The sequence below is a fragment of the Dipodomys merriami genome, unplaced genomic scaffold, assembly GCF_024711535.1.
Source record: "Dipodomys merriami isolate MVZ:Mamm:240054 unplaced genomic scaffold, mDipMer1.0.p SCAF_1, whole genome shotgun sequence".
NCBI classification, from domain to species: Eukaryota; Metazoa; Chordata; class Mammalia; order Rodentia; family Heteromyidae; genus Dipodomys; species Dipodomys merriami.
In genome coordinates this window covers 38664105-38692025 of record NW_027202270.1, presented here as the reverse complement: position 1 = coordinate 38692025, position 27921 = coordinate 38664105, and the positions used below count along the sequence as shown (strand labels likewise).

General features: G+C 38.9%; 1 protein-coding gene across 3 annotated transcripts; it reads left to right on the top strand.

Moving 5' to 3' along the window:
- The first annotated feature begins 46 nt into the window (after positions 1-46).
- On the top strand, positions 47-27368 carry Plekha3 (pleckstrin homology domain containing A3). 3 transcript variants are annotated; one of them, XM_070020064.1, is made up of 9 exons: positions 50-380; positions 1575-1695; positions 5232-5348; positions 10381-10536; positions 13948-14084; positions 16216-16380; positions 19873-19916; positions 22346-22458; positions 26440-27368. In XM_070020064.1, exons 3-9 carry the CDS (start codon positions 5327-5329, stop codon positions 26565-26567), a joined length of 765 nt encoding a protein of 254 aa, XP_069876165.1. In that variant the 5' UTR covers positions 50-380; positions 1575-1695; positions 5232-5326; the 3' UTR covers positions 26568-27368. The 3 variants fall into 3 exon arrangements, with proteins under 3 accessions (XP_069876156.1, XP_069876165.1, XP_069876174.1); XM_070020073.1 differs by lacking the exon at positions 50-380 and adding an exon at positions 588-669; XM_070020055.1 differs by lacking the exon at positions 1575-1695 and having other exon boundaries at positions 47-380.
- The last annotated feature ends 553 nt before the right edge of the window (positions 27369-27921 follow it).

Genomic DNA, 27921 nt, shown 5'->3' with positions numbered 1-27921 from the left:
AACAAACGGGAGCCCGTGGCGGGGGAGGGAAGGCGGGCGGGCGGGCGGCGGGCCGCGGAAGTGCGAGCCGGAGGACCGCCGTCCGTCGTCGCGCTCCAGCCGGCGCCGCCGAGGCTCGCCCGGGGATGTCTGAGCGCGCGCCTCGCGGCCCCCGAGCTCCACGCGGCGCCCGGAGTCCCTGCCTCTGAGGGCCGCCGCGTCCCCGCGGCGCGCGCGGCCGGAGGGCGGTTTCGGGCCGGCGGGGGCCCCGGAGGGCTCCGGGGGCGGCCCAGGCCCTGCGCCTCCCGGATCAGCGCGGCCGGCGCCGGCCAGGAGGATGCGCGCTGCAGGGCTCTGAAGCATGGAGGGTGTTCTGTACAAGTGGACCAACTATCTCACGGGTACGGGGGCGCCGGCGCCCGCGGGGGGTGCGGGGGGCCGCGGGCATGGCGGGCGCGGGGCGCTCTCGCCCCCGGCTCGGCCCGCGGCGGCCCTCGTAGCGAATCCGCTGCCTGCCGGCCTTCCTTCCTTCCTGTCGGCGGTGGGGCCCAAGTGGCCTCGGCGGGAGGGGGGTTCGAGACCGCGCCCCCCGCTCGAGGGTGGGAAGTGCCTCCCGGAGCACTTCTTGCCGGAGTCCTAGCACTTGGGGTGGCCTTCTGGAGTCCGGGCGACATTTCCCGGCCACCCTCGGTGTGTGGGGCCGTCTCTGATTTTGCTGGCACACGTCGTCGTCGGTGTTGTTTGTTTCTGCTCCTAACTTAAGTTGTCGGGGTGTGGGCCTGGAATGGGCCCGTGGTGGCTCAGGCTTCCTTTTCACGAGGTGTTTTCCGTTTTAAGTTCCCCGGTAGCAGTCCACTTGTTGCGGTTGCTGCCGCGCCGCGTGGCGTGGGCCGCGGAGCTCCGGAGAACCCTCCCCGCGCTTGGGGGTCCGGGGAGGTCTCCCGAGGCTTGGGGGTTCGGGCGAACGCCCAGACCTGCTGGGAGAAGCTGCGGCCCGCGGGAAGGGAGCTGGCCCCTGGGGCTCACCTGTGGAGGACTTAGCAGAAAGCTCCAGGAGTTAGGGTGTTTCCTGTAGAAATGAGAGGCCAGTGGGGAGCGGATCCCCTGACTGTGGGATTGCTGGCCTGGCTTTTTAAAAGCAATGTGAATTTTAAAACACTTATTATCGCTATTATTATTATTATTATTATTGCTGGTCCTAGGGCTTGAACTCAGGGCAGGGCCTTAGGTGCTCTTCCTGAGTTTATTTTACGCAAGGCTAGCCCTGACCTCTTGAGCAACAGTTTTTTGTGGTTTTGTGGTTAATTGGAGATGGAGTCTCATGGGACTTTCCTCGGATTTTTCTGAGGACTTCATCCTCAGATCTCACTGAGTAGCTAGGATTATAGGCGTGAGCCACCAGCACTAGGCTTAACAGCAGTTTGTATTTAGAATTGTAGCGCACTCTTTGCTGTCTTCCTTCAGCTAGGCCAGAGTGATCAACTGTTTTATCCTGGAAGGATCTTCCAACTTCCAAAACCTAACATGTCACCAAAGTGGAAGGAGGGGGATGAATTTAAAGTACTTTCGAATAGTAAACAGATTTCTTGTTCCAGCATAATAGGCAAATCATGTCCTGCTGCTCACTTATTCTACAAAAAGGCTTGAGCTCCTGAATATGGTACCCCAATGTGTGCCTGATCTTGTGCCAAATCAACACGTAAACTATATAAAGGCGTAAGTAGTAGTTGTCCCTTTTAAATTAATTAGGATATGAAAGCTAGATTTGTAGCAGTTCATTAATATTTGTGACACACTGATGATTTAGAAATATATGGATGACATGTTTTAGCTGGAAACATTTAAAACAGAAGGCAAATATTTTTTTACTAAGCATTTTTCACTTGGGTGGAAAAAGTCTTTTCTTTGGAGGAATTCCATTTTTAAAATTTAGATTTGGCTCCATAGCATGCTAATTATTAATATTAGCTCACTTGAGGTCAGAAAGTTGAGCTTCTATTCAGATTAAGTGGTTTTTAAGAAACCTTCTGGTGTAATGATAGTGTTAAGATTTTTTTAAAAAATGAGAACAAGTGTTTCAGAAACACTGGTAGTTTGAGGGAGAAAAACAATATGCTTTTCAAACAATTTCTAAAAGGGAATATTTTATGAATTTACTTTATAGGAATAGTCCTATTTTGTATAAATGTGTGATTCAGGCCTTGTTACACTCAATATCTCTTCAAAAGTGTGTAACAGTAATTAAGAAACTTGATTGGATGAATATATTCAACCATTTTCATGTTTCTACAAATTCTAAATGAATCACTTTACATACTTTTAAAGAGATAGTAATTACAGTGATGCAGGCTTGCAAAATCATAGTATGTCCAGCAGGCCCAGGCAGGAAACCTGGAGTGGAGAACTATCTTTTCACCACACCCTGTTTAATGATTTGTTTGTCAGAATGATTTATTTGGAAAGGTAATATTCATTTCATCATTTTTTCAGTCACTTGAGAAATACATTTCCTTAAAGTTTTAATTTCAAAAGAGTTTACTTTTTAACCTGTCAGCCCTCTTTAGGAAATATGGTGTTTTTTTTGTTGTTTTTTTTTTTGGGTCCGGTTGTGGGGCCTGAACTCTGGGTCTAGATGCTGCCCTTCAGCTCTTCAGCTCAAGGCTAGCGCTCTACCACTTGAGCCACTGCGCCACTTCCGGCTTTTTTCTTTTTGCTTATGTGGTGCTGAGGAATTGAACCCAGAGCCTTATGCATGCAAGGCAAGCACTGTACCGCTGAGCCACCTTCCCAGCCCCAGGAAATATGGTGTTTATAGCCATGACTTTTCCAGGCATCTGAATGAAGATGGCTCTATTTTTAAAAATTAATTAAATAATTTATTGTATCCCTGTTTCTGAACTATTACGCATTTCCTGCTGCTCCCTCCTCCCCCCCTCCTCCCCATCCTTCATGGTGATACTGGAGTTTGAATTCATATATGGTAGGCTGGCATGTGCCTCTATCTTTGTTTTCACTGGTTGTTTTGGAGACAGAGTCTCGTTTCCTGTGCCTGTTGGACCATGATCCTCATATTTTAGCCTGGGATGACAGGTTGCCAGTTTAGCTTCCTTTAATTTAGGTGGAGTTTCTGCTCAGGTTAACTTTGAACTTTGTTCCACTTATTCTTAGCTTTCCAAGTATGCTTACTCTCAGCTTTCTCAAGTAGTTAGGATTATAGCTCTGGCACCCAGCTACATTCTGTTTTCTTAAGGTATACTAAGTTAGGTTTAACCTTTTAAAGATGATGGCACTATTTCAAATGTCTTTCAGTTAAAAAAATAAAAGCAACCTTTAGGGGTGCTAAATTCTGTGAAGATCTGAGAATGATTCACCCATCTGTCCTATCATAGTACTACCTGGTCCTTAAAAAACTGAATTGATTAATTGTATAGCAGGCTGCCAAAGCACCCAGGATTTAAAAAATTAGTTACAGAAGGACTTGGACAGTCATACTGCCTCTAGCAGGGTCAGTGTGTTGCTGACCAAGTTGCTTGACAACATTTCAGGGGACATTGAGCCGCTTGATAGAAGAGTGGGAGTTGGGCCTTGAGGAGACCGTCATCCTGTCACCAGGTTTACCTAAACGCCTACTCTGTGGTGGCCTGTGTTCTATTCCTGGGCAGCTATCAATTAAATGACTGATTGTGAAGTTTCTAGCGCTTCTGTCTTAGCCATATAGCAGCAAAGATGGGAAAAGGGGGGCTGGGAAGAGTCTGTGTAAAAGACTATAATTCTTTTAGATTTCACTTTATGCAAGGGCTTTTGCTTTGCCACCATCTTTCATAAGAGAAGCGAAGGTCATATTGCAGAATTAGAGGGCTAAGTTTTATTTGTGAGGTCACTGTGCTCTATTTGTTTTGGAGACTGGGAATTTTAGGGATTTATTGAAATGAAAAGATTTGTCCCAGATTATCCAACCGAAATAGTAGTAGAACTGGGACTCAAATCCCTGTTGTTCATAACATTTTTTCTATTATTTTACATGAGTATCCCTAATCTGAAATGCTCCAAAATCCAAAACTTTTTGAGTGTCAGCATGATTCCACAGTGGGTAATTCCATGCTTGACTTCATGTATCTGGTCACAAAAAACCCTACAGGCTATGTGAATAAGGTGAACAACAACCAAAAAACCGAAATATATTTCCTGTTTAGGTTTTGGTCTCATTTCCAAGATATTTTTTTTATTTATATGCAATACAAATTCTAACATCTCATATGCTTGGGGGTTTCAAGCACTTTGAATAAGGGAAACAAAGTCTATACCTCATAATCCAAACTTTTTTTTTAAGGAAAAGAGATAGTTATGTTAAACTCTGTGTAGGGCTGTATTTGAAGCTATGGATTGTTACAAAGAAAGTTGTGAGTTTAGAATAAAAATACTGCTCTGTGTCATTCTAAATTTTTTTTGGGGGGGGGAGGTCAGGCCGTAGGGCCTGAACTCTGGGCTTGGGAACTGTCCCTCAGCTCTTCAGCTCAAGGCTATCACTCTACCACTTGAGCCACAGCACCACTTCTGGCTTTTTTCTTTTTGCTTATGTGGTGCTGAGGAATGGAACCCCAGGGCCTCATGCATGCAAGGCAAGCACTCTACCACTGAGCCACCTTCCCAGCCCCAATCTAAAATTTTTTACCAACAAGAGATTGTAACAAGGGCATTTGGGGAAAATGTTGGCCATTAAACATTACATTGTTAGCTAAGTGCTGGTGGTCTTAAGCTTACTGTGGCCCTGTAAACCTGTAGTCCTAAACTACTTTGGAGAATAAGATCTATGAGACCCTTATCTCCAGTTAACCACCAAAAGCCAGAATTGGAGCTGTGACTCAAGTGATACATTGCAGACCTTGAGCAATAAAGCTCAGGGACAGTGCCCAGGTCTTGAGTTCCAAGTCCCAGGCCCTGCACACACACATTTTAGAATGTTATGTGAGAACCAAGAAATAGTATGTATGGTAAGATTTGGAATCATGATAGTTTTCTTTCTTTCCTTTTCTCTGTCCTTCCTTTTCCCTCTTCTTCCCCCCTCCCTTCTTCCCTATTTCTCTTCCTCTTTTCTTCCTTCATTCCTATAGTTCTAGGATTTGAACTCAGTGCCTTGGGCTTGCTAGGTAGTTGCTCAGCACCACTTGAGCCGTAACCTTAGCTGTGAAATCACAGTTTTTGTGTGATAAAATAATTGATTACTAACCTTTTGTTATTTATGGTATTTTCAGGTTGGCAGCCTCGCTGGTTTGTTTTAGATAATGGAATCCTATCCTACTATGATTCACAGGATGATGTTTGCAAAGGGAGCAAAGGAAGTATAAAGATGGCAGTGTGTGAAATTAAAGGTAAGTGAGATGTAGAGTTTGAGGTCAGGTAATAGGTATCTATAGCATATTCCAAATGAGAAAAAAGCATTTCTGTGTAGAGATTTTCTAATAGCATTTATTTCCTTTGTAATTAGCCATGACATTTGTATTGTCAAATACAGGTTTTAGTAATTCTCTCTTGAAATTAAAATTAAAATTGTGCTAATCTTCCAATTTGGACTTGAAAAATAATTTCTGTGGTAGCTACTTCTGTGTCATGCTGTGTCTATATGTGTTGTGTTCCTTCTTATGGAAAGGGTGTTCTAAAGATTGAAAGCTGAGCTCCAAGGATGACTGGGCCAGCTTGGTAGGGCTTTTGTTAAAGTATAAAGTTGGAATCATATGCTCTCATTTTCTGCTGAATTGGAGATAAGCCCTTCTGGGTGACCAGGATGGATTCCTTTCCTCCTCAAAGGGAAGAAATAAAACAGTAAGACAGACCATTGGTTTATTCCTATATTTGGTTGCGTGCTAGAGGTGAAGGAGTATAGAATGAAATCAGACAAAATAATAATGAAAAGACTTAAATTCTTCAAGGAAAATTAGAATAGTAGGGAGTGAATATTACATTTTTTGTGTCTCCTTTCTTGCTCCTCTCCCCATATTGGGGTTTGGACTCAGTGCTTTGAGCTTTGTTTGCAGACACTTGACTCATGCTTCCAGACCCTTTTGCTCTAGTTTACTTTTCAGATAGGGCCTTGAGCATCTGTCTGGGGCTGACTTGTATGTCCATTATACATGACTGGCTTATTCTTTGAGATGAATTCTCTCTCTCTCTCTCTCTCTCTCTCTCTCTCTCTCCCCCCCCTCCTTTCTCTTCCCCTCTCTCTCCCCCATCTCCATTCTCCTCTCTTTTCTCCCTTCTTCTCTCCTCCCTTCTCCTCTTCCCTCCTCTCTCTCCTCCCCTCCTCTCTCTCTCCTTTCTCTTCTCTCTGTCCTCTCTCTCATGCCTAAGCTGATCCTTGATTTTATAATCTATCTCTTCCTCCCAGGTACCTAGGATTACATGTGTGAGCCACTTCTCTGGGTTAAGGATACTTCTGACATGGTGAACTCTGGTTCAAAGCTATGAAATACTCCAGAGTCATCTTACTATTCTATACTTGTTCTTAGATTAAACCAAAGCAGTCTCTATTGTACTGTCCTATATTTTCTAGGGCTGGATTTTTACTACTTCTATTATTCCCTGTACCTCTTCTCTCTATTCCATTCCTGCTCATCTTCTGGTAACTCTTAGTAAGATTTATCAAAGGGAACAAAGACAATTTCCTATTTTGAGTGTATATTCTTTTGCTATAGTTCTGACTCCTCATCTTCATTCAAGATTTACTACTTGGTTAGTTAGGGCTCTTTTTTTTTTTTTTTTTTTTTTTGTCAGTCATGGGGGCCTGAACTCTGGGCCTGGGCACTGTCCCTCAGCTCTTCAGCTCAAGGCTAGCACTTTACCTTTTTGAGCCACAGCACCACTTCAGGCTTTTTCTGCTTATGTGGTGGTGAGGAGTCGAACCCAGGGCCTCATACATGCAAGACAAGCACTCTACCACTGAGCCACCTTCCCAGCCTAAGGGCTTTTTTAAAAGAAAACATTATTTTTTGTTGTTGATGATGTTTACTTTTTAATTAATTAAGTAATTTTAGTCTTGCTTTGTAGCCCAGGAGGGCCTCTAGCTTACCGTCAGTGTTTGGGGGATATGTGTAATTTATTTCTAGCTATGCTGTCATTACTGTAACAGTTTTCAAGTTGTATTTTGGAGCTGCCTTATGAACCCATTTATGAATATACAAGAAAAGTACCTTCACAGCATTAGTTGCTATTTAAAAAGTGGTGGTTTTGTCTCATCTTTGATTTAATCCAAATTTAGTTCGATCAGATATCAAACTAAAACCATACTCCAAATTTGTCTTTCTAACTTTGACAATATTTAAACAACAGCTACAAAATCCTCTGCCAATTCTAAAACAGTTTAAAACCACATCAACATCCTTGTTGTTATTGTTTAAAATGATGAATTTATTAAAGAATAGCACATAGGTTACAAATCTCAAGTAGCAGTTAGCTTGAGAAGTGTTAATTTCTTATATAGCTAGCACTGAGATTAAAAAAATAAGATATTTTCAGTTGATCAGAAGGCTGCTCACTGGGGTGACTTTAGTCGCTAACTCTTTGAAAGTTAACTGGTTACCTAGTTTTTTTTGTGGTTGTTGGTCATGGGCCTCGGTACTTGCTGTCCCTCAGTTCTTCAGCTCAAGGGGAGTGCTCTACTGCTTGAGCCACAGCACTACTTCCTGTTTTTTGGTGGTTAATTGGAGATAAGAGTCTCACAGACTTTCCTGCCCTGTCTGGCTTTGAACCAGGATCCTCTGATCTCAGCCTCCTGAGTTGGGTAGCTAGGATTACAGGTGTGAGCCACCAGTGCCCGACTTCTTTTTTATATATATAAAACGTTACTAGCAGCATAATCCGTTTAATGTATATTAACTATCCAGCTCAATAGTGTTTAAGGACAATTCTTACCCATTTCCTTTATCAAACATAAATCTACCTTTAGATATACATATCTGTATACCTAAAAAAGAAGGGAATTTGTGAGGCATTGAGTATTTTTCTTTTTTATATATTCAGGTTTGTTTTTTTTTTTTGGGTCAGTCGTGGGGCTTGAACTCTGGGCCTGGGCACTGTCCCTCAGCTCTTCAGCTCAAGGCTAGTGATCTGCCACTTGAGCCACAGGTCCACTTCTGGTTTTCTGAGTGGTTTATTGGAGATAAGAGTCTCATGGACTTTCCTGCCTGGGCTGGCTTTGAACTGTGATCCTTATATCTCAGCCTCCTGAGTAGCTAGGATTACAGGCATGAACCACTGGCGCCCAGCTCATACGTTCAGTTTTTACAGGTGGTCAAGAAAATATTTTTGCTAACATTTCATTAAAACAAATGGCACAACTTTATTTAGAACTTTGTTAATTCACATAGGGATTTCCACAATGGGGTTTTGCAGTAGAAGAGAGAGTATGAAGTAGTCTTTCAAGAAAACAAAAAATGGGAAGCTTCCTAACCCCAGAAGCAGGATGAGATGGTTGGCAAATGGAAGGTTACTAAGATAAGTGGAGTTAGTGGGTAAACTCACATACTGAAATTCTTGCTGAAGACAGGTGCCAGTGAGCAGTTAGTCCCTGGAGGACAGTGGGAAATGAATTTGATCAGATAAGTAGGGGGATGAAATACAGGAGTGTGTGTGTGTGTGTGTGTGTGTGTGTGTGTGTGTGTGTGTGTGTGTGTGTGTGTGTGTGTGTGTGTGTGTGTGTGTGTGTGTGTGTGTGTGTGTGTGTGTGTGTGTGTGTTGGGGTCTGAATTATTAACTTAGAGTTCTTGAAAATAGATGTTACAAGGATGAAGATGAGAGTTCAGTCCAACAAAGGATCCAAAGGAGCCTGGCTAACTGGCTAGAATTTGGCCAAGGGGAGATTCTTTTTTACAGATGATGACAAAGTTTTGCAAAGTTCTTTTTATTAGCTTATTCAGCTAGCTGAATAAGAGAGTATCAGTTGTTCTGTGTCCTTGCCAAAACTTCATAACAGTTTTTAAAGTTTTAATTTTTTCTAGTTCATGTAGTGGTCACTTGTAATTTTAACTCAATACTGAAAGATAGTGACTATGTTTTTTAGATATTAATGTCCCATTTGAGTGTTTTCTTCTTTTAAATTCCCTTTTCAAGTCCATCCCATTTTCTAAACTTGGCTTGTTCCCATTGATTTGTAGGAATTCTTTGTGTAGTATGGATAAGTCTTTGTATGGCAGATACCTTCTTCTACTCTAGTTTGGGTTTTATACTGTTGTTGTGGTATTTTTTTTTTCTTTAAATTTCAAGTAGTTGTACAAAGGAGTTTTAGTCTGAAAGTCAGAATTATGAGTATAGTACATGTTTATCAATGTCGCCTCTTCCATCAGTCTCCCACATCATGGCATGTTGACTAACACAAGTACTTAATTTCAAGGAAGTCCAGTTTGTGAATTTATTTACTTTTTTTTTCCTTTTTCTTTTGTGGTACTGAGGTTTGAATTAGGGGCTTTTTGTCCTTACTAGGTAGGCTTAAGTCATGCCTTAAGTCATGCCTCCGTCCCTAATTACTATAGTTAACTTTTGAGATAGGGTCTTACATGGAGTTGGCATAATATGAATAGATACATATACATACATGTTTTTGGCAATACCATGGTTTGAACACAGAGACTCATGCTTGTTTAGCAAGAGCTCTGCCACTTGGGCCATATCCTTAGCTCTTTTTTTGCTTTAGTTTATATTTGGAAAAGGTTTATTTTTTTGTCCAATTCCAGCCCTGACTATCTATGTATTTATCCCTCCTGTGTAGTAGAGTTTACAGGTATAACTATCACATCTGACAGATTTGTTGAGATAGGATCTTACTAATGTTTTGTCTGGGCTGGCATCAAATTGTGATCTTCCTGATCTCTCTCCCTCCTGAGTAGCTGGGGTTACTGGTATGAATCACTGTGCCAGGCCTGTCATAATTCTCTGTAATTCTTTTCTCTCAAAAATAGCAGCAACTTTGTGTTTATAGGAGAGAATATGGAAGGGAGAGCTTAAGGTCTTCAAAAGTCACACTCCAGGTTAATTATGCTTATGTCATGGAATTCTAGTGGAAGGTGGCCATAATGATCACTTACTGCACTCCCGCAGTATGCCATGCACTGCCTTGTGCTTAGCAGTTAATGAAATGTAGACTTCCAGTGATACGTGTTGCACTCATTGTACATGTATCTCAATGCAGTACTCATGTGGTCCAGTAGCTAATTGTCTGTTTTATCTTCCATAGACTTCATTTAGGTCAGTTTAAGTTTGTAAGAATGGCTGGTTGGAGAGTGCCCTGTGTGGTGCCTTTGCCTGGTCATGAATTTGTTGCCGGATTTTTGTGAAACAGCTGATATTGTGTAGAGTGATCACTGGTTGTTTCCATATCACTTGTCTAATTGCATTTTTTCCTTTACCATCTAGTCCATTCAGCAGACAACACAAGAATGGAGTTAATCATTCCAGGAGAGCAGCATTTCTATATGAAGGCAGTAAATGCAGCCGAAAGACAGAGGTGGCTGGTTGCTCTGGGGAGCTCCAAAGCATGTTTGACTGATACCAGGGCTAAAAAAGAAAAAGGTAACTAGTTTCTTTTTTACCTTGTGGTAAATCTATTAAACTTAAAAAACAAAGTACCCTGCTCATGTTGAGAATGATAATGTAGGAAGATTTACATATATAGATCATCAGAGCAGAATTTTGTAATTACGTAAAGGGACAAATTCGGGGCAAGGGTTCACTAAGTAAGCTATTGCTTCTATAGGCTGATCTATTATGTGATCAGTAAAATGTTAACAAGGATGCTTAATGATGTAAGAAAATTTCCAATGTTAAGTGATCACTGAAAAAAGCAAGACTCAAAATTGCATATAGTATTAGCATTCATTGACCAGCACAGGCAATAATGTAATAATTGGTTGTCTTTAGAAGAGGATTTTATGAGGCAACTCACTTTTCACTATATATCTTTAGTATATTTTAGCTTTATCATGAACATGTTATCATTTGAAAAATATTAGATAAAAATCATAAGCATAGCAAATGGTTTATGGTATTAATCAAATATGTGAGGATATAATATGAAAACAATGGCTTTATCCTGGAATTACCATCATAGGGTTTTTCTTTTCTGTATTTTACATTCAAAATCAATATTATTGAGTTGGTGAAGGCAACAAATTACGGATATTAGAAATGGAGAATGTAACATAGAACAATACTCCCAATATATGAAAGAATATCATGGATAAAATATGGCTAAGGGTAGGATTAGAAGGAATGTATATTCATAATAGCTGAAAGGCAGAAACAGCATTTCCAGTTTTCTATATAGATGAATGGATTAGCAAAGCGTACAAAACATGTACAATAAGATACTCATCTAGAAACTTTGATACATTCTACAATGTGGATGACCTTAAAAACCTGGTGCTAAGTGAAATAAACCTGTTACCAAAGGACAGATACTGATGCATGAGTTCACTTAAATGCAATACAATATCCAGAACCTAGAGTGATGGTACGTACCAGGGTCTGTAGGGTGGAGAGAATAGGATTAGTGTTAAAGAATATAAGGATTCTGTTGGGAAAGATGAACAAGTTCTGGAGGTAGATGATGGCAATTATTATACAGCATTTTCGTGTACTTAATTCCTGTAAACTGTGTTCTTGCAAACAGTAAATTTGTCATATATATTATGTATAATGTATATGTAAATATGTGTCTGTGTGTATATATATATATATTTATATGTACATACATACATATATTCATTGTGTGTGTGTGTGTGAATTGGTTTTAGTTAGGTCAGATGTGCAGATAGAGCTGTTTTGGTGCACTCTAGCAAAGTGGCTTTGCAGCTACATTAGAAAGCAGTGCTTCTGGCCAGCTGAGGGACAGGAGAGACACCAAATTTAGCCGGTATTCGTAATTACTATTTAGTATTGGCTTGTGAGTGTCTGAGATGGCTGGATATTTAGTTTGACTGGAATTATTAACAAGAAGAATGTCAGTTATATATTAAAAGCTATGAAGATGGCATAATGTGCTAACAAAGCTGTGAAAAGACTAGAGGAAAATAAATATATACAATAGCTTTAATGGCCTCAAAGATAAAAACTTTTGTATGTCAAGCCCAGTTCACAAAAGAAGAAATACAGTTTTCTAATGGAAGAGGGTGAGTAATGGAATGGAAAGATGTTATATAAAAACATTCAGTGATAATTACCTTGTCTGGAAATTAAACTGTATGCCAGACATCTGACTGTTAAGTTCTTCCATTATCTAAAGAGAAGCTGTTGCTCATGGAATAGATCATGTGCCCCCTAGTGTTGAATTGATACTTAATTGCTCTTCTTTTTTTTTGCCACTGATTTAGCTATGTGAAACTTCACTCTTTTCTGGGTCTGAAGCCTGGTCCCGGAATGTGCCACCTCCTGTGCTTTTATCAGTGCAGGAGAAATTTTGAATAGCTATGTATAAAGCTTAAAATAATATATATTATTTTGTTTCTTTAGGGTTGGGAAATCCTCACTCTCTCATATAGAAATATGAAAGCAGACTTTATCCTGAAAGTGAGATTGCAAGTCTTTTTTCTTTTCTGTTTTCTGTTTTTTCCCTCTCTATTTTCTAAAGTTGTCATTCAGTGTACCTTTTTTTTTCGTCAAGTGTGGGACTTGAACATGGCCTGAGCACTGTTTCTGGGTTTTTTTGTTCAAGGCTAATGTTCTACTTTGCACCACAGCTCCATTTCTGTTTTTTTAGGTGGTTAATTGGAAATAAAGAGTTTCATGGACTTTCCTATCGAGGCTGGTTTCAAGTGCAATCCTCAGATCTCAGTCAGCCTCCTGAGTAGTTAGGATTACAAAATAAGTGTTGGTGCGTGGCTTGAGTATTTCTTCTCCTTCTCCTTCTCCTTCTCCTTCTTCCCTCTTCTTCTTCTTCCCGCCTCCTCCTCTTCCTCCTCTTCCTCCTCTTCCTCCTTTTTTTTTTTGCCAGTCCTGGTCCAGAGCCAGGACACTGTCCCTGGGCTTCTTTTGCTCAAGGCTAGCACTCTGCCACTTGAGCTATAGTGTCATTTCTGTCTTTTTCTGTTTATGGGGTACTGAGGAATAGAACCTAGGGCTTCATGCATGCTAAGCAAGCACTTTGCCACTAAACCACATTTCCAGCCCTTGAGTCTATCTTTTACAGTAAAAAATTAATATTAAGCTTGGTGTTGTGGCTCACAGCTACTCAGAAAGCTGAGATCTCATGTCACAGTTCTAAACAAGTCTGGGCAGGAAAGTCCATGAGACTCTTTATCTCTTAATTAACCACCCAACTTGAAGTGGAGCTATGGCTCAAAGAAGAGCTCTAGCCTTGAACAAAAGAGCTCAAACAGTGCCTAGCCCCTGAGTTAAAGTCCCATAACTGATCAAGAAAAAAATTAAGTATAGTTTACTTAGTGGAGGGAACTAAATTATGGATATTGGAAATAGAGGCCACAGATGTAACTTACAACAATATTTCAATATATGAGAGAACATCATGGGTAAAGTATAGCTAACAAGAGGATTAGAAGGTGAGCTGAGTGCAGTCTAAACCTGGCAATGTGTTGATCTTTCCAGGTTTTTTTTTTTTCTTTTTTTTGTAATCACACCAACTTTTCCCTTGGTGGTTTTTTTTTTTTTGTGAGGTGTACTAGGTGTGTATTCTGTAGTTTACTGGCTTAAAATGTGTTCTTGTTTGTTGTGGTCTCTTGGGAGCCAGTTGGGAGAGAGAAAACAATAGTGCAACTGTTTTGATACTAAATATTGACAATTGTCTTTTTGAAATAAAGAACTTATCCCTCTAAAACAACAAAAAGGTATTTCTTATGATTTTGTGATTCTTGTCCAAAGTTTCAGACTTCCTAAGCTTATAAATACTTCTGTTTATTGCCTTATGTTTAAAATAATTACAGTTTATTAAATTGCCCAAAGAATATAAAAGTCTAATAATCCTTTCAGAAATAAGTGAAACCAGTGAATCTCTGAAAACCAAAATGTCTGAACTTCGCCTCTACTGTGACCTCCTGATGCAACAGGTGCATACAATCCAGGAGTTTGTCCACCATGATGAGAATCATTCACCTCCCAGTATAGAGGTACCAAAGAGCATTCCTTTGTGTCTGGTTGTACTTGTACTGCAGTGGAGCATCCTCAGTCATCCTGTCTGATTACAGAGAAGCAGTTTCACCAATTATTTCCAACTCTTTGGGGCTCTTCCTGCTGTAGACTGTCTGGAAATGTATTGTTATCTTGTCTGTCTCTGTGCTAGAGAAGCATGGAAACAGCACATTTCTTCAGTGAAACAAGGCTTGTTTTTTTTAGCCAGTATGAAAAATTTAGAGGTTAAGGTGGGAAAGGAATACTTCAGTTTTTTCTCAAGGCTGATTGCATGAGTTCATTGAACAAATTGCTCTTTTTCATTTGGTAATAAGGTCTCACCTTATTACCAAATGATGACTTATCTTTATAAAGACGTAGCTTAACATAAGAGGTTGAGCCAGGTGCCCAGTGGTTCTACACCTATAATCCTAGCAACTCAGAAGGCTTAAATCTGAGGATTGCGGTTCAAAGCCAGCCTGTGAAGGAAAGTTTGTGAGACTGTTACTTCTAGTTAACCACAAAAAATAAATAGGTAAATAAATACAATTAAAAAAATAAAGCAGAAAGTAGAGCTGTGGTTCAAGTGGTAGAGTGTTAGCCTTGAGCAAAAAGCTAAGGGAAAGTGCTTAGGCCCTAAGTTCTAGCTCAGTATAAACACACAAAAAGTAATAATTCTCAGAACAATAACATAGAATTAAAACTTCAGATTCATATGCTATGAATTGGTCTCAGGTTTCTGGTAAAGGCGGACCAGTGAATGAGGGTTCACTTTCTAAGATAAAGGCCATCATGTTTCCCAATCCTCTTCTTTATTAAGCAGAACTCCTTCTCCATCTCCTGTGCTTTTTCCTGTTGGAGAGTAGTGCTATGTAAGAAAGGCCTCATTTGGAGCATGTTGAACTGATTCTAGTTCCCTGGAGATAGCTGCTTTCATACTGCTCCAGCAGCTCAGTCTGTGACAGTATCAGGGATCCAGGCCTTTTCTGCCAATCTTGGTATATTGAATTAAAAAAAAAATTCTTATGTGTCAACCTTCAAGGGAATTGCTAAGGGTACAGAGAGGAAAGAGGGTGGCCAAAGTGGAAGGATGGAAGGAGACATCCTTAACTTTTCCTTGCTTTTAAAATCAGGGAACAAAAATCCTACAAACTGCAGTTTTGTCTAGTTCAAAGGAAACTAAGAAAAAATAAATTGACACTAATTGATAAACTGGGTTGTAGAACATCTGTGACTGGCTTAGATACGTCTATATCCTGAGGATCAAGACACCTATCTACATCCCGAGGATCAAGACACTTTGCTGTTGTGTACAAAATTGAGATTTTTTTGGTTTTTTTTTTTTTTTTTGGGTCCAGTCGTGGGGCCTGAACTCTGGGCCTGGGCGCTTTCCCTTAGCTCTTCAGCTCAAGGCTAGCACTCTACCACTTGAGCCACAGTGCCACTTCCGGCTTTTTTCTTTTTGCTTATGTGATGCTGAGGAATCGAACCCAGGGCCTCATGCATGCAAGGCAAGCACTCTACCACTGAGCCACCTTCCCAGCCCAAGATTCTTTTTTTTTTTTTTTTTTTTTTTAATTCTACTAAGGAGTATGTCAAAAATAGATGTAGAACAAATAGGAATTGTTCTGGTACTGAGTAACTGAGTAACAGAGTTTTCCACTTTAAGAAGTCTGAAGGAGAAAAAAATAACAGAATAACAATTTAGGTTACATTTTATCTACTTTTTTGAGGGTAAGAGTCTCACAATGTAGTCTAGACTGGCCTCAAACTTAGAATTGATCCTCCTGCCTTAGCCTTCTGAGTGCTGGGATTTCAGGTGTATGCCACCATACCTGGCTTCTAAAAAAGATATTTTTGACACATTTTCCCAACATGCTATATAGTTTAAGTATGTGACATTTATTTTTTCTCAGAATTTAGTTTCATACATCATTTCCCCAAGAAACAGCTATTTCTCTTTATGCATTGGTTTAGCTTTCTTAGCAATTTAAATAAATTGTTAGGGTGTTTAAAGGTAACCTAGTAATGTGCCCACTGGAGATAAAGTTTCATCATTTGACTGTGAGGATTTGTATGATGCCATGTGGTTCTATATGAGTCTACAAGCTTTTATGTGTAATTTTTCAGAACATGAATGAAGCCTCCTCCTTGCTTAGTGCCACGTGTAATACATTCATCACAACCCTTGAGGAATGCGTGAAGATAGCGAATGCCAAGTTTAAACCTGAGATGTTTCAACTGCCCCATCCGGATCCCTTGGTTTCTCCTGTGTCACCGTCTCCTGTTCAAATGGTTAGAAATTCTTGCTGTTCTAGAGATACCCTGTCTGGATTTTTGTTTGTTTTTATTTTTTGAGGGTGAAAGTAACAGTGGGCAGAAGCCATTAGCAGGCTAAGTGTGCTGGTATTCTGTAGAGAATTTTCAGTGGAGAGTGTCATGTGTGTGCCAGTGTGGGATCCTTTCTCCCCCTCGGATGGGCTGTCTCAGTGCTGCTGCTGCTGCTGCTGCTGCATCATCCATTTATACCCCAGTGCCCAGAAAGCATTGTAAAGCATCATATATGTTTGAACAGAAAAGTTGGCCACATGCTTCTACTTGGTAAACATTTTAATTCACATAGGTACAATAAACCAGAACTTTAATCAAGTTCAAAGGGGTTTAAAACATGTTCTAGGGGAACAGTATTCTGTGGTCAGCATTTCGATTTGAGCCATCTGACTAGGCAACTCACTTAATCCCCTGAGCTTTGGTTTCTTCCTCTGTAAAACAATATTTTCTGTGTCAGGGGGTTGGTGGATCTGACTTGCTTGATGATAGGTGCTTAATACTCTTATTGATCATTCTGAATAACAAGAACTCTTTGTTGGGGGTAGAGGATTTGTTGTCTTTTCTAGCATGCTGCGGGGAATTAGTAGGTGAGGTAATATTGTATAAAACTATATATATATTTTATTAAATTATTTTTAGGACTTTATTTGTAGGAGGTTGAGCATCACAGGGCTACTCTTAGCTGCCACCTGAAAACTTGTCAGAAGTACAGGATCCAGTTTATTTCTTACCTCAACACAACCTGGGAAATTTAGTTCCATGAAGTTTGTTAACATTATTTTCTAGTGATGAACTAATAGTGCCATTTGCGACATGTGTGCCATGAAAATGACACTTACGATCAGATTAGTTTGGGAAGCTTTGTTTTTAACCCAATGACTATCCCAGTTTCATAGGGACAGTCTCCTAGGACTTCTTAGAGCCCCTCTTTATATTGAAGTGTGTTAGGAATCTGAGAGGGAGAAGTACATGGTGTTTCTGAAATTTGATAGTTGAACCTTTTTTGCTTGTTTTTGAGTGTCCTCTCACAGTAGAACATAATTCAACATTGCTTTTTAGAACAACTGAATCTACTATAACAAACTCTTAACTGTTAACATATATACAGTTGAAAACAGAAGCCATTCTTGAGAGGGATGTTTAGTGCTCTGTTTCTGAGGTTAATACAGTTGATAATTGAAGGTTTGGTTGGTTTAAAGACATGCTTTGTAAGTGTCAAATGCACTAAGCTCAGTCAAAGCCACTGTAATTTTCCAACAATCTGCTCCCCTTGAGAAGAGTCATGTGCATATTTATGTGCAAGAAACTGTAATAGCTCTTTTAAAATAAATAAAAAAATAATAGAAATCTCACAAATTCTTCTAGGAAATATCAGGGTAGAGGCCACTTCTTTTTCCACTCATACTAGTTTTGTTTGAAATAAAAAGAATTGTGGGTTATGTGGTTTTTTTTTTTTTTTTTTGGTGAGGATTTAGGGCAGACAATCTTCTAAGGTAAACTATTTTTAAAAAAGATAACAAGTTACTGGATGTTGGTGGTTTGCCCCTGTAATCCTAGCTACCCAGGATTCCTGCCTGGGCAGGAAAGTCTATGAGACTCTTATCTCCAGTTAACTGCCAAAAAAAGCTGGAAGTGGACCTGTGATTCAAATGGTACAGCACTAATCTTGAGCATAAACACCCGTGAAGAGCATTTAAACCCTGACTTCAAGCCCCGGACTAACAAAAAAACAGAACAAAAGAATGACAAGTTATTTATATGAAAAACACTTTTCATATGAAAAAGCTAAATATTCAAAAACTGTTTCATCTGGTCTTTATAAACAGTTATGTACTTTAAGCTTATGGAGTCTGTCTTAGAATAAACTTATATCTAACTCGATTGTAAATCATCTTGAAAGCACAGATAATTGTCGTTCTGACGCAAGGAAGGTTTGGTTATTGTAGTGAGGATATCATGGATGAGTAATCCCAAAGGCAATAGTTTCTATTAAGAGAAAGTCTACTTGCATCTTACTGTCTATAATATTAGAGATAACCTAGATTGCAAGTTGAGTGGTCCATATCTGTTACCATTTCAACTGGGACTTCTCAGTAAGTAGCAACTCATGTTCCAAATGCCATTTTTATGACATAAATGTTAGACATGGGCTCAAGTATGCAAAAGCAGCTATCCTAAATCTTTGGCATAAACTTTGCTTTTCTGTTTCCTTGTTAAAATTGGGGCTAATCTGGTTTTATGTGGCTTGTTCATTTTCATTCTCTGTCGTGTGCACACACATACACTCTCTTTTTCTCTTTGTCTCTCTCTGTTTCTCTCTTGGAACTGGACTTTGAACTTGGCTTTGCACTTGCTATTCGGATACCTTCATCATTTGAGTCATGCCTCTATCCCTTTTGCTTGGTTATTCCTGAAATAGCTTTTTCTCCATGGGCTAACCTAGATTATAATCCTCCTATTTATGCATCTCATTTGAACTGTAATGTAATGACAGGTACATGCCACATTTCTTTTGGGAATGGTACTTGAAAACTACTTTTTTGCTTGAGCAGATTTTGAACTGTGATCCTTCCAATCTTAGCCCCTGAGTAGTAACTAGGATTATAAGCATGAGCTACCTTTCCTGGTTCCCTTTATTTTTTGATGGGGTAGTTGGATCTTCTAAATTACATTTAGTGTTTGTTATATTTTTTAAATGCTCTGATTAATCATATATTTCTGTCTTATAAATAGAATCTTTAACGTATTTAAGGCTAGACCTTTTCTGAGTTCTGTCAAGACTTCAATTACAATACATGAAACCATTTTTCAGAACATCTCATGTCAGCTACCTAAATAATAAATGGTAAAGAGAAGCTTGCTACCAGACTTCACCAGCCGTATTAGAAAAGAGACATTTAATTATTTTGTGGTTTGCTAGGTACTCCTTTTTATCACAAGTAACTTTATGACTAGTTATATATGTCCTGGTTTTATATTTTTATTCACATATTCAAGCATATATAAAATTTGGCTCTTAGTATTGATGGAAAATTGTGGCTTTTTTTTTTTGTTGTTGTTGGTCCTGGGGGCTGAACTCTGGGCCTGAGCACTGTCCCTCAGCTCTTCAGCTCAAGGCTAGCGCTCTACCACTTGAGCCACAGCGCCACTTTCAGCTTTTTTCTGTTTATGTGGTGCTGAGGAATCGAACCCAGGGCCTCATGCATGCGAGTCAAGCACTCTACCACTGAGCCACCTTCCCAGCACTGTGGCATGTTTTTGTTAAATATTGAGGAATTTTCCAGTTAATGGTTAAGTTAGGTGATATTGTGGTAATGATGTTGAATCTATAAAAGGTAAGCTTTTTGCCAGGCATCATTTCCTATGAATAAATTTGTGTTAATTATTATAATAGTAATAGAGGTACATTATTCTACTTGACATATGAATTATACTGTTTTAATTTTGTTTTCCTAGATGAAACGTTCTGTGAGCCATCCTGGTTCTTGCAGTTCAGACAGGTAAAACAACCTTCTCTTTTATTTTCTTTTTCACACACTTATGCCCAGTCAGGAAAATTCCTTGGGCTTCCTAACAAGTGCTGAGAAATGGTTAAGGTCTGGTTTTGACTTGCTACTTACAAGGTCCCTACAAATATCAATTAGTGCTTAGTGTCAGGGCCTGGTTTGGGAAAGGAGTCAAGAAAGAAAACACAATTGTATAATCTAAAAGTGAGCATCTTGCTATCTGTTACACTTACTGTATATTAAATGAGTTAACCACAAATTCACACACACACACACACACACACACACACACACACACACACACACACACACACACACACACACACACACACACACACACACACACACACACACACGTTCAGAGGGATTACTAAGTCAGGTAATGACTTAGTTCATTTTCAACATAGTATCTACTGAGTGTCAATGCTAAATTTATTCACCCTTTGTTCCTCCATTTCTGGGGGCCCCCAAGAAATTCATATTTTTGAAATTGAGGCTCTATAACTGACTCTCACTTACCCTTAACCTCCCCAAACTCCTTTAGTGGTGCTGTACCACTTGAACCACAGTGCCAATCCTTTTTTGTTTTAGTTATTTTTCTATTAGAGGGTTTGGCACATTTTCTCAAATTGGCCTTAGACCAACCTTTCTATTGCTTCCCAGATAGCTGGGATCACAGGTACATAGTACACTACCAACTTTTTGTCCAGATTGGCTTTGAACTATGATCTTCCAGTTTTCTGCCTTTCACATTGCTGACATTGTAGGTGTTGGGATTCACCTGGCCTTATCTCAGCTTTTTATGTCATTATAAGTGTTGGGACTCATCTGGCCGTATCTCAGTTTTTTATAAGATTGTATATGTTACAGAGAGACAAAAGAGTTTACTGAAAAGAGAGAAAGCATATATATTTAAAGTATATATCAGTACATTAAAAGTGTTTACCTTCTAGCCAGGCTTGGTGGCTTACTCCTGTAATCCTAACTATGTGGGAGATAAAGATCAGCAGCTACCTTGGTCAAAAAGTTAGTGAAACCCCCATCTGGAACAAAGAAAGGGGTAACAGTGTTCGACACGAAATGTACTCATTACCTTACTCATGTAACTAAGCCCTTTGTACAGCATCTTTACAATAAAATAATTAAAAAAAAAACAAACCAACAAGCCAGGTGTGGAAACATATGCAGTAAGCATAAATAAGCTGCTGGGCAAACATGTAAGACACTATTCAGAATATACCTGAAGAACTGGGAGTACTTCTCAAGTGGTAGAAAGTCAGACTGGTGAGCTAAAAGCCCTGATTTAAAAACAGTCCCATGCACACAAAAAAAATTGTTTTTAACCTTCTAGATAGATCTTGTCAATATCTTGTTAGGTAAGTTGCTGTGGTTTTTATTTTGGCAAGTAGTGAAATTTTAGTTTTCATTGGCTTTTCACTGACTGTTAAATACTGAACCATTTTTTATTCTGTCATAATTTTTTTTTTTTTGGGTCCGGTTGTGGGGCCTGAACTCTGGGCCTGGGCACTGTCCCTCAGCTCTTCAGCTCAAGGCTAGCACTCTACCACTTGAGCCACAGCGCCACTTCTGGCTTTTTTTTTTTCTGCTTATGTGGTGCTGAGTAATCGAACCCAGGGCTTCATGCATGCAAGGCAAGTGCTCTACCACTGAGCCACCTTCCCAGCCTAATTTTTTTCTTCTGATAATTGTAAAATCTTTAATTGTGTATATCCAAGTTGGTCAGGAAGTGCTTGATTAACTGAACTTTTCTGAAAAATAAAATCTTAATTATAATAATTTTTATCATAGAAATGTTTCTAACCTATACTTTTATCTTATTTTATGAAATAAGGTATAATGAGCAATAACAATATTTTTCCTGATGTATCATAGTTATTAAATATAATAATGTTGGGCTGTCATAAAATAGAAGCTGATGTGCTGTTAGGTGGTAGTATCTACTTCTGTTTTAGGTCTTGGACTGATAAGTTAAAAGTTCTCCTGTCTTCCTCTTTGCCATCTTTATCATCTGCTCTGTGAGTCCACTTTTAAATGTCTTGTCCACCTCTTTGTTTCTGCTGTTTTTAATCAGATGTGGATTGAGTTTAGATACACATGTAACTTTTACATTTTCAGCTATTTGTAGACCTTTGCTTTGTCAGCTGCCTCTACTGGACCTGCAGTAGGAAGGCATTTCTGCATTTATACCTTTTCCTCTTGTTTGGCGCATGTTCTCCAGGTTATCGCTGAGTTCCAAGATTGGGGGGGTGGGGGGGCTTGTACTTTGACTTCTGTATAAGGAGGTTGGGCAACAAAATCTTTTTTCACTTAAAGAGAAGTGATTTAAAAAATACCCCAGTTAAGTCACAGTTGTTGTCATTATTTAAGTCATTACAATTTCATGCTTTTTATTTAACTTTCAGGAGTAGCTATTGTATAAAAGAGCCAGTGTCTACACTTCATCGACTCTCCCGACGTCGAAGAACCTATTCAGATACAGACTCTTGTAATGACATTCCCCCTGAAGACTCAGATAGTAAGTTATATAGGTTCTGTTTCTTCCTTTAGCCTGCTCACAGGACTATGCTTTGTAGAAATGAAGGATACTGACATTGGAACCCTGTTCATGCAGAACTCTACACACATTCTACACATACTCAACAGCTGCTCATATATCCTCTGACCAACAGCCTTGTTAACTAGGAAGTGCTGAGGATCATTTTGTAAATATATCTTAGAGATATATTTATTGAATTACCAGTACATTTGCATGTAAGAAAACATTGCAGAAGAAGCATGAAATGCAGGTAGAATTCTAGTAAAGGCAAGCTCTAACTCCAAAGAACAACAAATCAGCTTTGCCACATTACTTTCATGCCTTAAAATACTTAAGGAAAAGGAAAGTAATTTTGTCTGATAGTGGTGGTGAGCATTCATTCCTGCACTATACTGTGATTTTAGGAAAGGTTATATGATTTGTTTAAAAATATTTACTATTTGTCTGTTTAAAATATGCTTGGAAAGTGTCAGAAGGCCTAGATTGACAGTGAACACAAATACACTATTACAGTTATAACTACATGAGTAGACTTTTATTTTGTAGTCTTTGCTGTCTCCTATGAAACCTGTGGGATAGAAATTATGTATAGTTCTCAATTAAGGAACAAGTTGTGATCTTTTGTAGGTCAGTTTGGAGCAGAGATTTTTTTTTATTTTTTATTTTTTGGGAAAAAGATAATTGATTGTTAGATTCTTTAGATAGCCTAGGGAGCTCAGCTAAGTCAGTGTATGGCTGAAATGGGAATATGTTGATACTATGAAGATTTGTGTTACTTAGCTGAAAAGATGAATGGATTTAGTTGGAGGAGGTAGAATTCACATAGATTATTCTAAGTAGACTGCTGGCCATTGTCAGATAATTAAAAGTGGTGGTATATGTATTTTTAATGCCCATTTAAAAAAATAGAACTAATAACATATTTGTTGTTTCAGACCATTACCCTTTGCTCATTACCATTTGGCCAGTTTTTTTCTTTTCTCTTTTGGTACCTGAACTTGGTCCCAGGATGTCATACATGCTCTACCACTGAGCTGTATTCTCAGCACTCAGTGCCATTTTGAATATAAGTGTAGACAATCAGTAGAGACATGCCAGAAGGAAAAGGGGTGGAGGTAGCAAGGAAAAATTGTCCTTAGTCAGTTGAGCAATACTTGGAAAAGACATAGCATTGAAATTGAGGATGTGTAAAAGCTATTACTTGAAGCAAGTGGTACAAATTATGAATCCTCCTGTGTTTTATGCCTCTAAATACAGGTTCCTGAAAGAGTTCTGTATATTGCTGTGTTTCTCTATATGATAATTTTTTTTTTTTTTTAAAGAGAATCACTTGTGATTTTTTGTTTTTGTCAATTATGGGGCTTGAACTCTGGGCCTGGGCGCTGTCCCTGAGCTCTTCAGCTCAAGCAGTGTGCTCTTCCACTTGAGCCACTGGTGCCACTTCCACTTCTCTGGTGGTTAATTGGAGACAAGAGTCTCACGGACTTACCTGCCTGGGCTGGCTTTGGACTGCAATCCTTAGGTTTCTGCCTCCTGAGTAGTTGGGATTACAGGCCTTGCTTTGTTGTTGTTGTTTTTATTTATTTTTTTTTGGGGGGGGTACGGTCATGGGGCCTGAACTCTGGGCCTGGGCGCTGTCCCTCAACTCTTCAGCTCAAGGCTAGCGCTCTACCACTTGAGCCACAGCGCCACTTCTGGCTTTTTTCTTTTTGCTTATGTGGTGCTGAGGAATCAAACCCAGGGCCTCATGTATGCAAGGCAAGCACTCTACCACTGAGCCACCTTCCCAGCCCCTGTTGTTGTTGTTTTTAAAAGCTAGCTATTAGCTCTCTTCTTTTTTAGGTATTTTGGTCCTCAATTTTTGAAACTTTTTTTTTTTTGCTGGTCTTGGGGTTTGAACTCAGTGTCTGGCACTGTCTCTGAGCATCTGTGTGTTCAAGACTAGCTCTCTATCACTTAAGCCACAGTGCCACTTCTGGCACTGAGTAGTTTATTGGCACATGTGGCACTGAGTAGTTTATTGGTGATAAGAGGCTCACTGACTTTTCTGCCCAGGATAGTTTCAAACTGCAGTCCTCAGATCTCAGCCTCCTGAGTAGCTAGGATTACATGTATGAGCTACCTGGCTTGGAAGCATTTTTTTTTATGTTTGTTAGTAATTTAGCTGTTTTTTTTTTTTTTTTTAATTTTCATTTATTTATTTATTTATTTATTTTTTTGGTCTGGTCGTGGGGCCTGAACTCTGGGCCTGGGTGCTGTCCCTCAGCTCTTCAGCTCAAGGCTAGCGCTCTACCACTTGAGCCACAGCGCCACCTCAGCTTTTTTTCTTTTTGCTTATGTGGTGCTGAGGAATTGAACCCAGGGCCTCATGCATGCAAGGCAAGCCCACTGAGCCATCTTCCCAGCCCTGTTTTGTTTTTTTTTTTAAACAGTCACACAGACAACATTTCAGTTTGCCAGAGCTGTTTTAAGTTGGCAGTGTTAGAAATTTCACCCTTCAATTTCTTATATTCATGTTCAATTAGCGTGAAGCAGAGTATTCTTCATGGATGAACTATATATGTATTTAAAATTGTCTCAGTTGATTCCTGTGAAGTACATTTGCATCTCTTTCCTTGTTCTTGATAGACTAGCACTTCTGCTTCGCACTCTACCATTTAAATGGTTTTAGTTTTTATTTTACTTTGTTTTTCAGCTAATGTTTTATGTTTTTGGCCAGGCCAGTTGTGGATCATGATCTTTCTGCTTCTAACTCTGAGAAGGTGGGATTCTAGGCCTACACTATCATGCTTGGCTTGTTTCATCATGCTTGGCTTGCTTTTTAAGATGGAGGAGGAAGTCTCACTAACTTTTTTCCTGGGCTGGCATTGAACTATAGTCTTCTGTGTCCACCTCTCAGGTAGCTAGAATGACAGGTGTGAACTGTGCTTGGTCTTGTACTTATGTTGTTTTGTTTTGTTTTCCCCTTTTGGCAGTATTGGGATTTGAATTCGGGGACTTGGATGTGTGAGGCTGCCACTCTGTCATATGGATCACCTCACTAATCCTGCACTTCACTAGTTATTTTTGAGATAGGATTTTGCTTCCTGCCTGATGTGTGCCTACCTTTGCCTTACCATAGTCGCTCCGATTACATGTGTAGACCTTCGTGTCCAGCTTCCCTTATGTGAATCTCACAGACTTTTGTTCTCAAGCTGGTCTGAAACTACAGTTCTTTCCTTCTTTTTTTTAAGAAGAGTGAAAAAGCTTTTCAAATAGTAATGGTGTTGGTAAACTCAAACAGTATATATATAAAGTACTGGGAGCTGTTGTAATAACTTTGACAATTGCATTTTGTGTATGGTAGCATTTAGTATGAAATAACTTATCAGCTTTTAGAAATTCTTAAAATCTGTGTGTGTCTGTGTACGTGTGTGTATGTGTTTATACACACATACTTGCACATTTTCTCATCTTTCTTGCTCATGTCTGGCTCTATTCCACTTGAACCATAACTCTTGCAAATCTTATTACAGGCAGATCTGAATTTAGTCTTTTTTTATTGACTATATTATATTGGCTAAAACTTATATTTTTGGGGGGGGAATCTGAATTTCTATGCCTAGAAACAAAGATGATACAGCATACAGATAAACAGGCAGAAAAAGCTATAGTTAGGACAGGTTAAATTCAGTTCAGCAAATAATGTATTAATGGTCTATAGTATGCCAACCATGGTTCTAACAATGAACAAAAGAAAAATCTTCAGGTAATTTCATATTGCATCTCACATGAACTCTAAAGTTTCTTCTTAGACTATCAGTAGTGGAAAAATCAGGTTTTTCTGTGTTAAAAGAATGAAAAATTAACAGGAGTCTAAAAGAATTTCTCATGTCTCTGAATAGGAAATTTAAAAGATTGCACAGAGGACTGGACTTAACATTGATAAGATGTTGAACCTTTTAATCAATTTCTTAATAGGACCTGTTCACTGTTCAAGAAATACACTCAATGGAGACTTGTCATCAGCAACCATTCCTGAAGAAAGCAGACTTATGGCCAAAAAAAATTCTGAATTGGAAGATCCTCTTCTATCCTTCTCTTCCTGAGGAAAATGAAGTGTTCAACTTCCTCTAAGTATTGCTATGCAAAAGCTGCTGTAATTAAACTTGTTATCGGGAGTAGTTTTTCCCTATACTTAGGATTTCTCTGCACTTTATAGAATATTGTAAAATACACAAAAGAAAAATGACCCACATACTTTTGAAGTGTATTTTATCTTTATATAGTTTATTTGCAAGAGTATTTTCCTAATAACTTCACAGTATGAATGTGCATCTTTTTTTTTAAATGATGGTGTAACATTTTGACATCCATAAGGACAAATGTAGATATTTTTCTAAAAAAAAACTGTGAGGGACTGACAGTTTGGTCAGTATGTATTGTAGTTTATAGACATGAAATTTCACAAGATTTCAGTTTGATGAAAGTATGATACATGAAACTGTGCCATGGACCAAGAGGTCACACTCATCCTAACTTAATATGCATAGCAGCTCAATGCTGATTGTATTATATTCCTTTAAACAAAAAAGGAAGCATTTAATATTCTAGATACCTTTAGCCCAAATTCTATGACATAATGAGAATTAAAAAAAAAAATCAGGCTGTGCTGTCCTTCATTTGTGAAGTAGACACTACTGATTTCTCAATACCAAATGTTGGGTTAAAATATTTAATTTTTATTTATTTATTTTTTTGTTGCATCAAAAGATAATTGCATCCTAACTTTTGTGACCTACCAAATTTAAGAAATGTATAAGTTCTTATTTACATTGTTCTACAAAAGAGGCTAAAGCTGTGGTGACCTTGCTCACTAACACCAGAAAAATAAATGACTTTGAATAGAAGAGGAGTTTTAGTGCTTTTTTTTCTTAAAATAGACATTAAGCTGCTATTGTATTGTTTGCAGCTTTTTAGGCTATTAGAGAATTTTTTAATTTATGAATATTTATACAAAAAAGGAATTCTGTCATGATTATGGTTCTGTATCATTGAGATGGCATTATTTAATTTAAAGAACAAATAGCATTTTTGGTAGTGTCTGCCCACATATATGTTGTCAAGTGTAATCTACTTTTTGTTTGTTGTTTGTTTTTTAAATTCACTTTGGGGTAATAGTTTTGTCCAAGGTTTTGGATGAGCAGCACTTTAAAACAAATTGGCTTGGTGTTTTTAAGTTAATCATATGCTTAATAAATATGTGTTTTTTGCATTCAAACTCGCCATACAATACATTGTATTTTTTACATTTATTGATTTTCTGTGTACTATACAGTAGTGTTCTGTATTGATTTCATTTTGTTTCCACATTTAGACCTGCTGCTGAAATCACATGAAGCACACACTTAGCTTTTTTTGCCTATGAACTTAGAATGGAATGGCTAACTAGTAAATATTTAT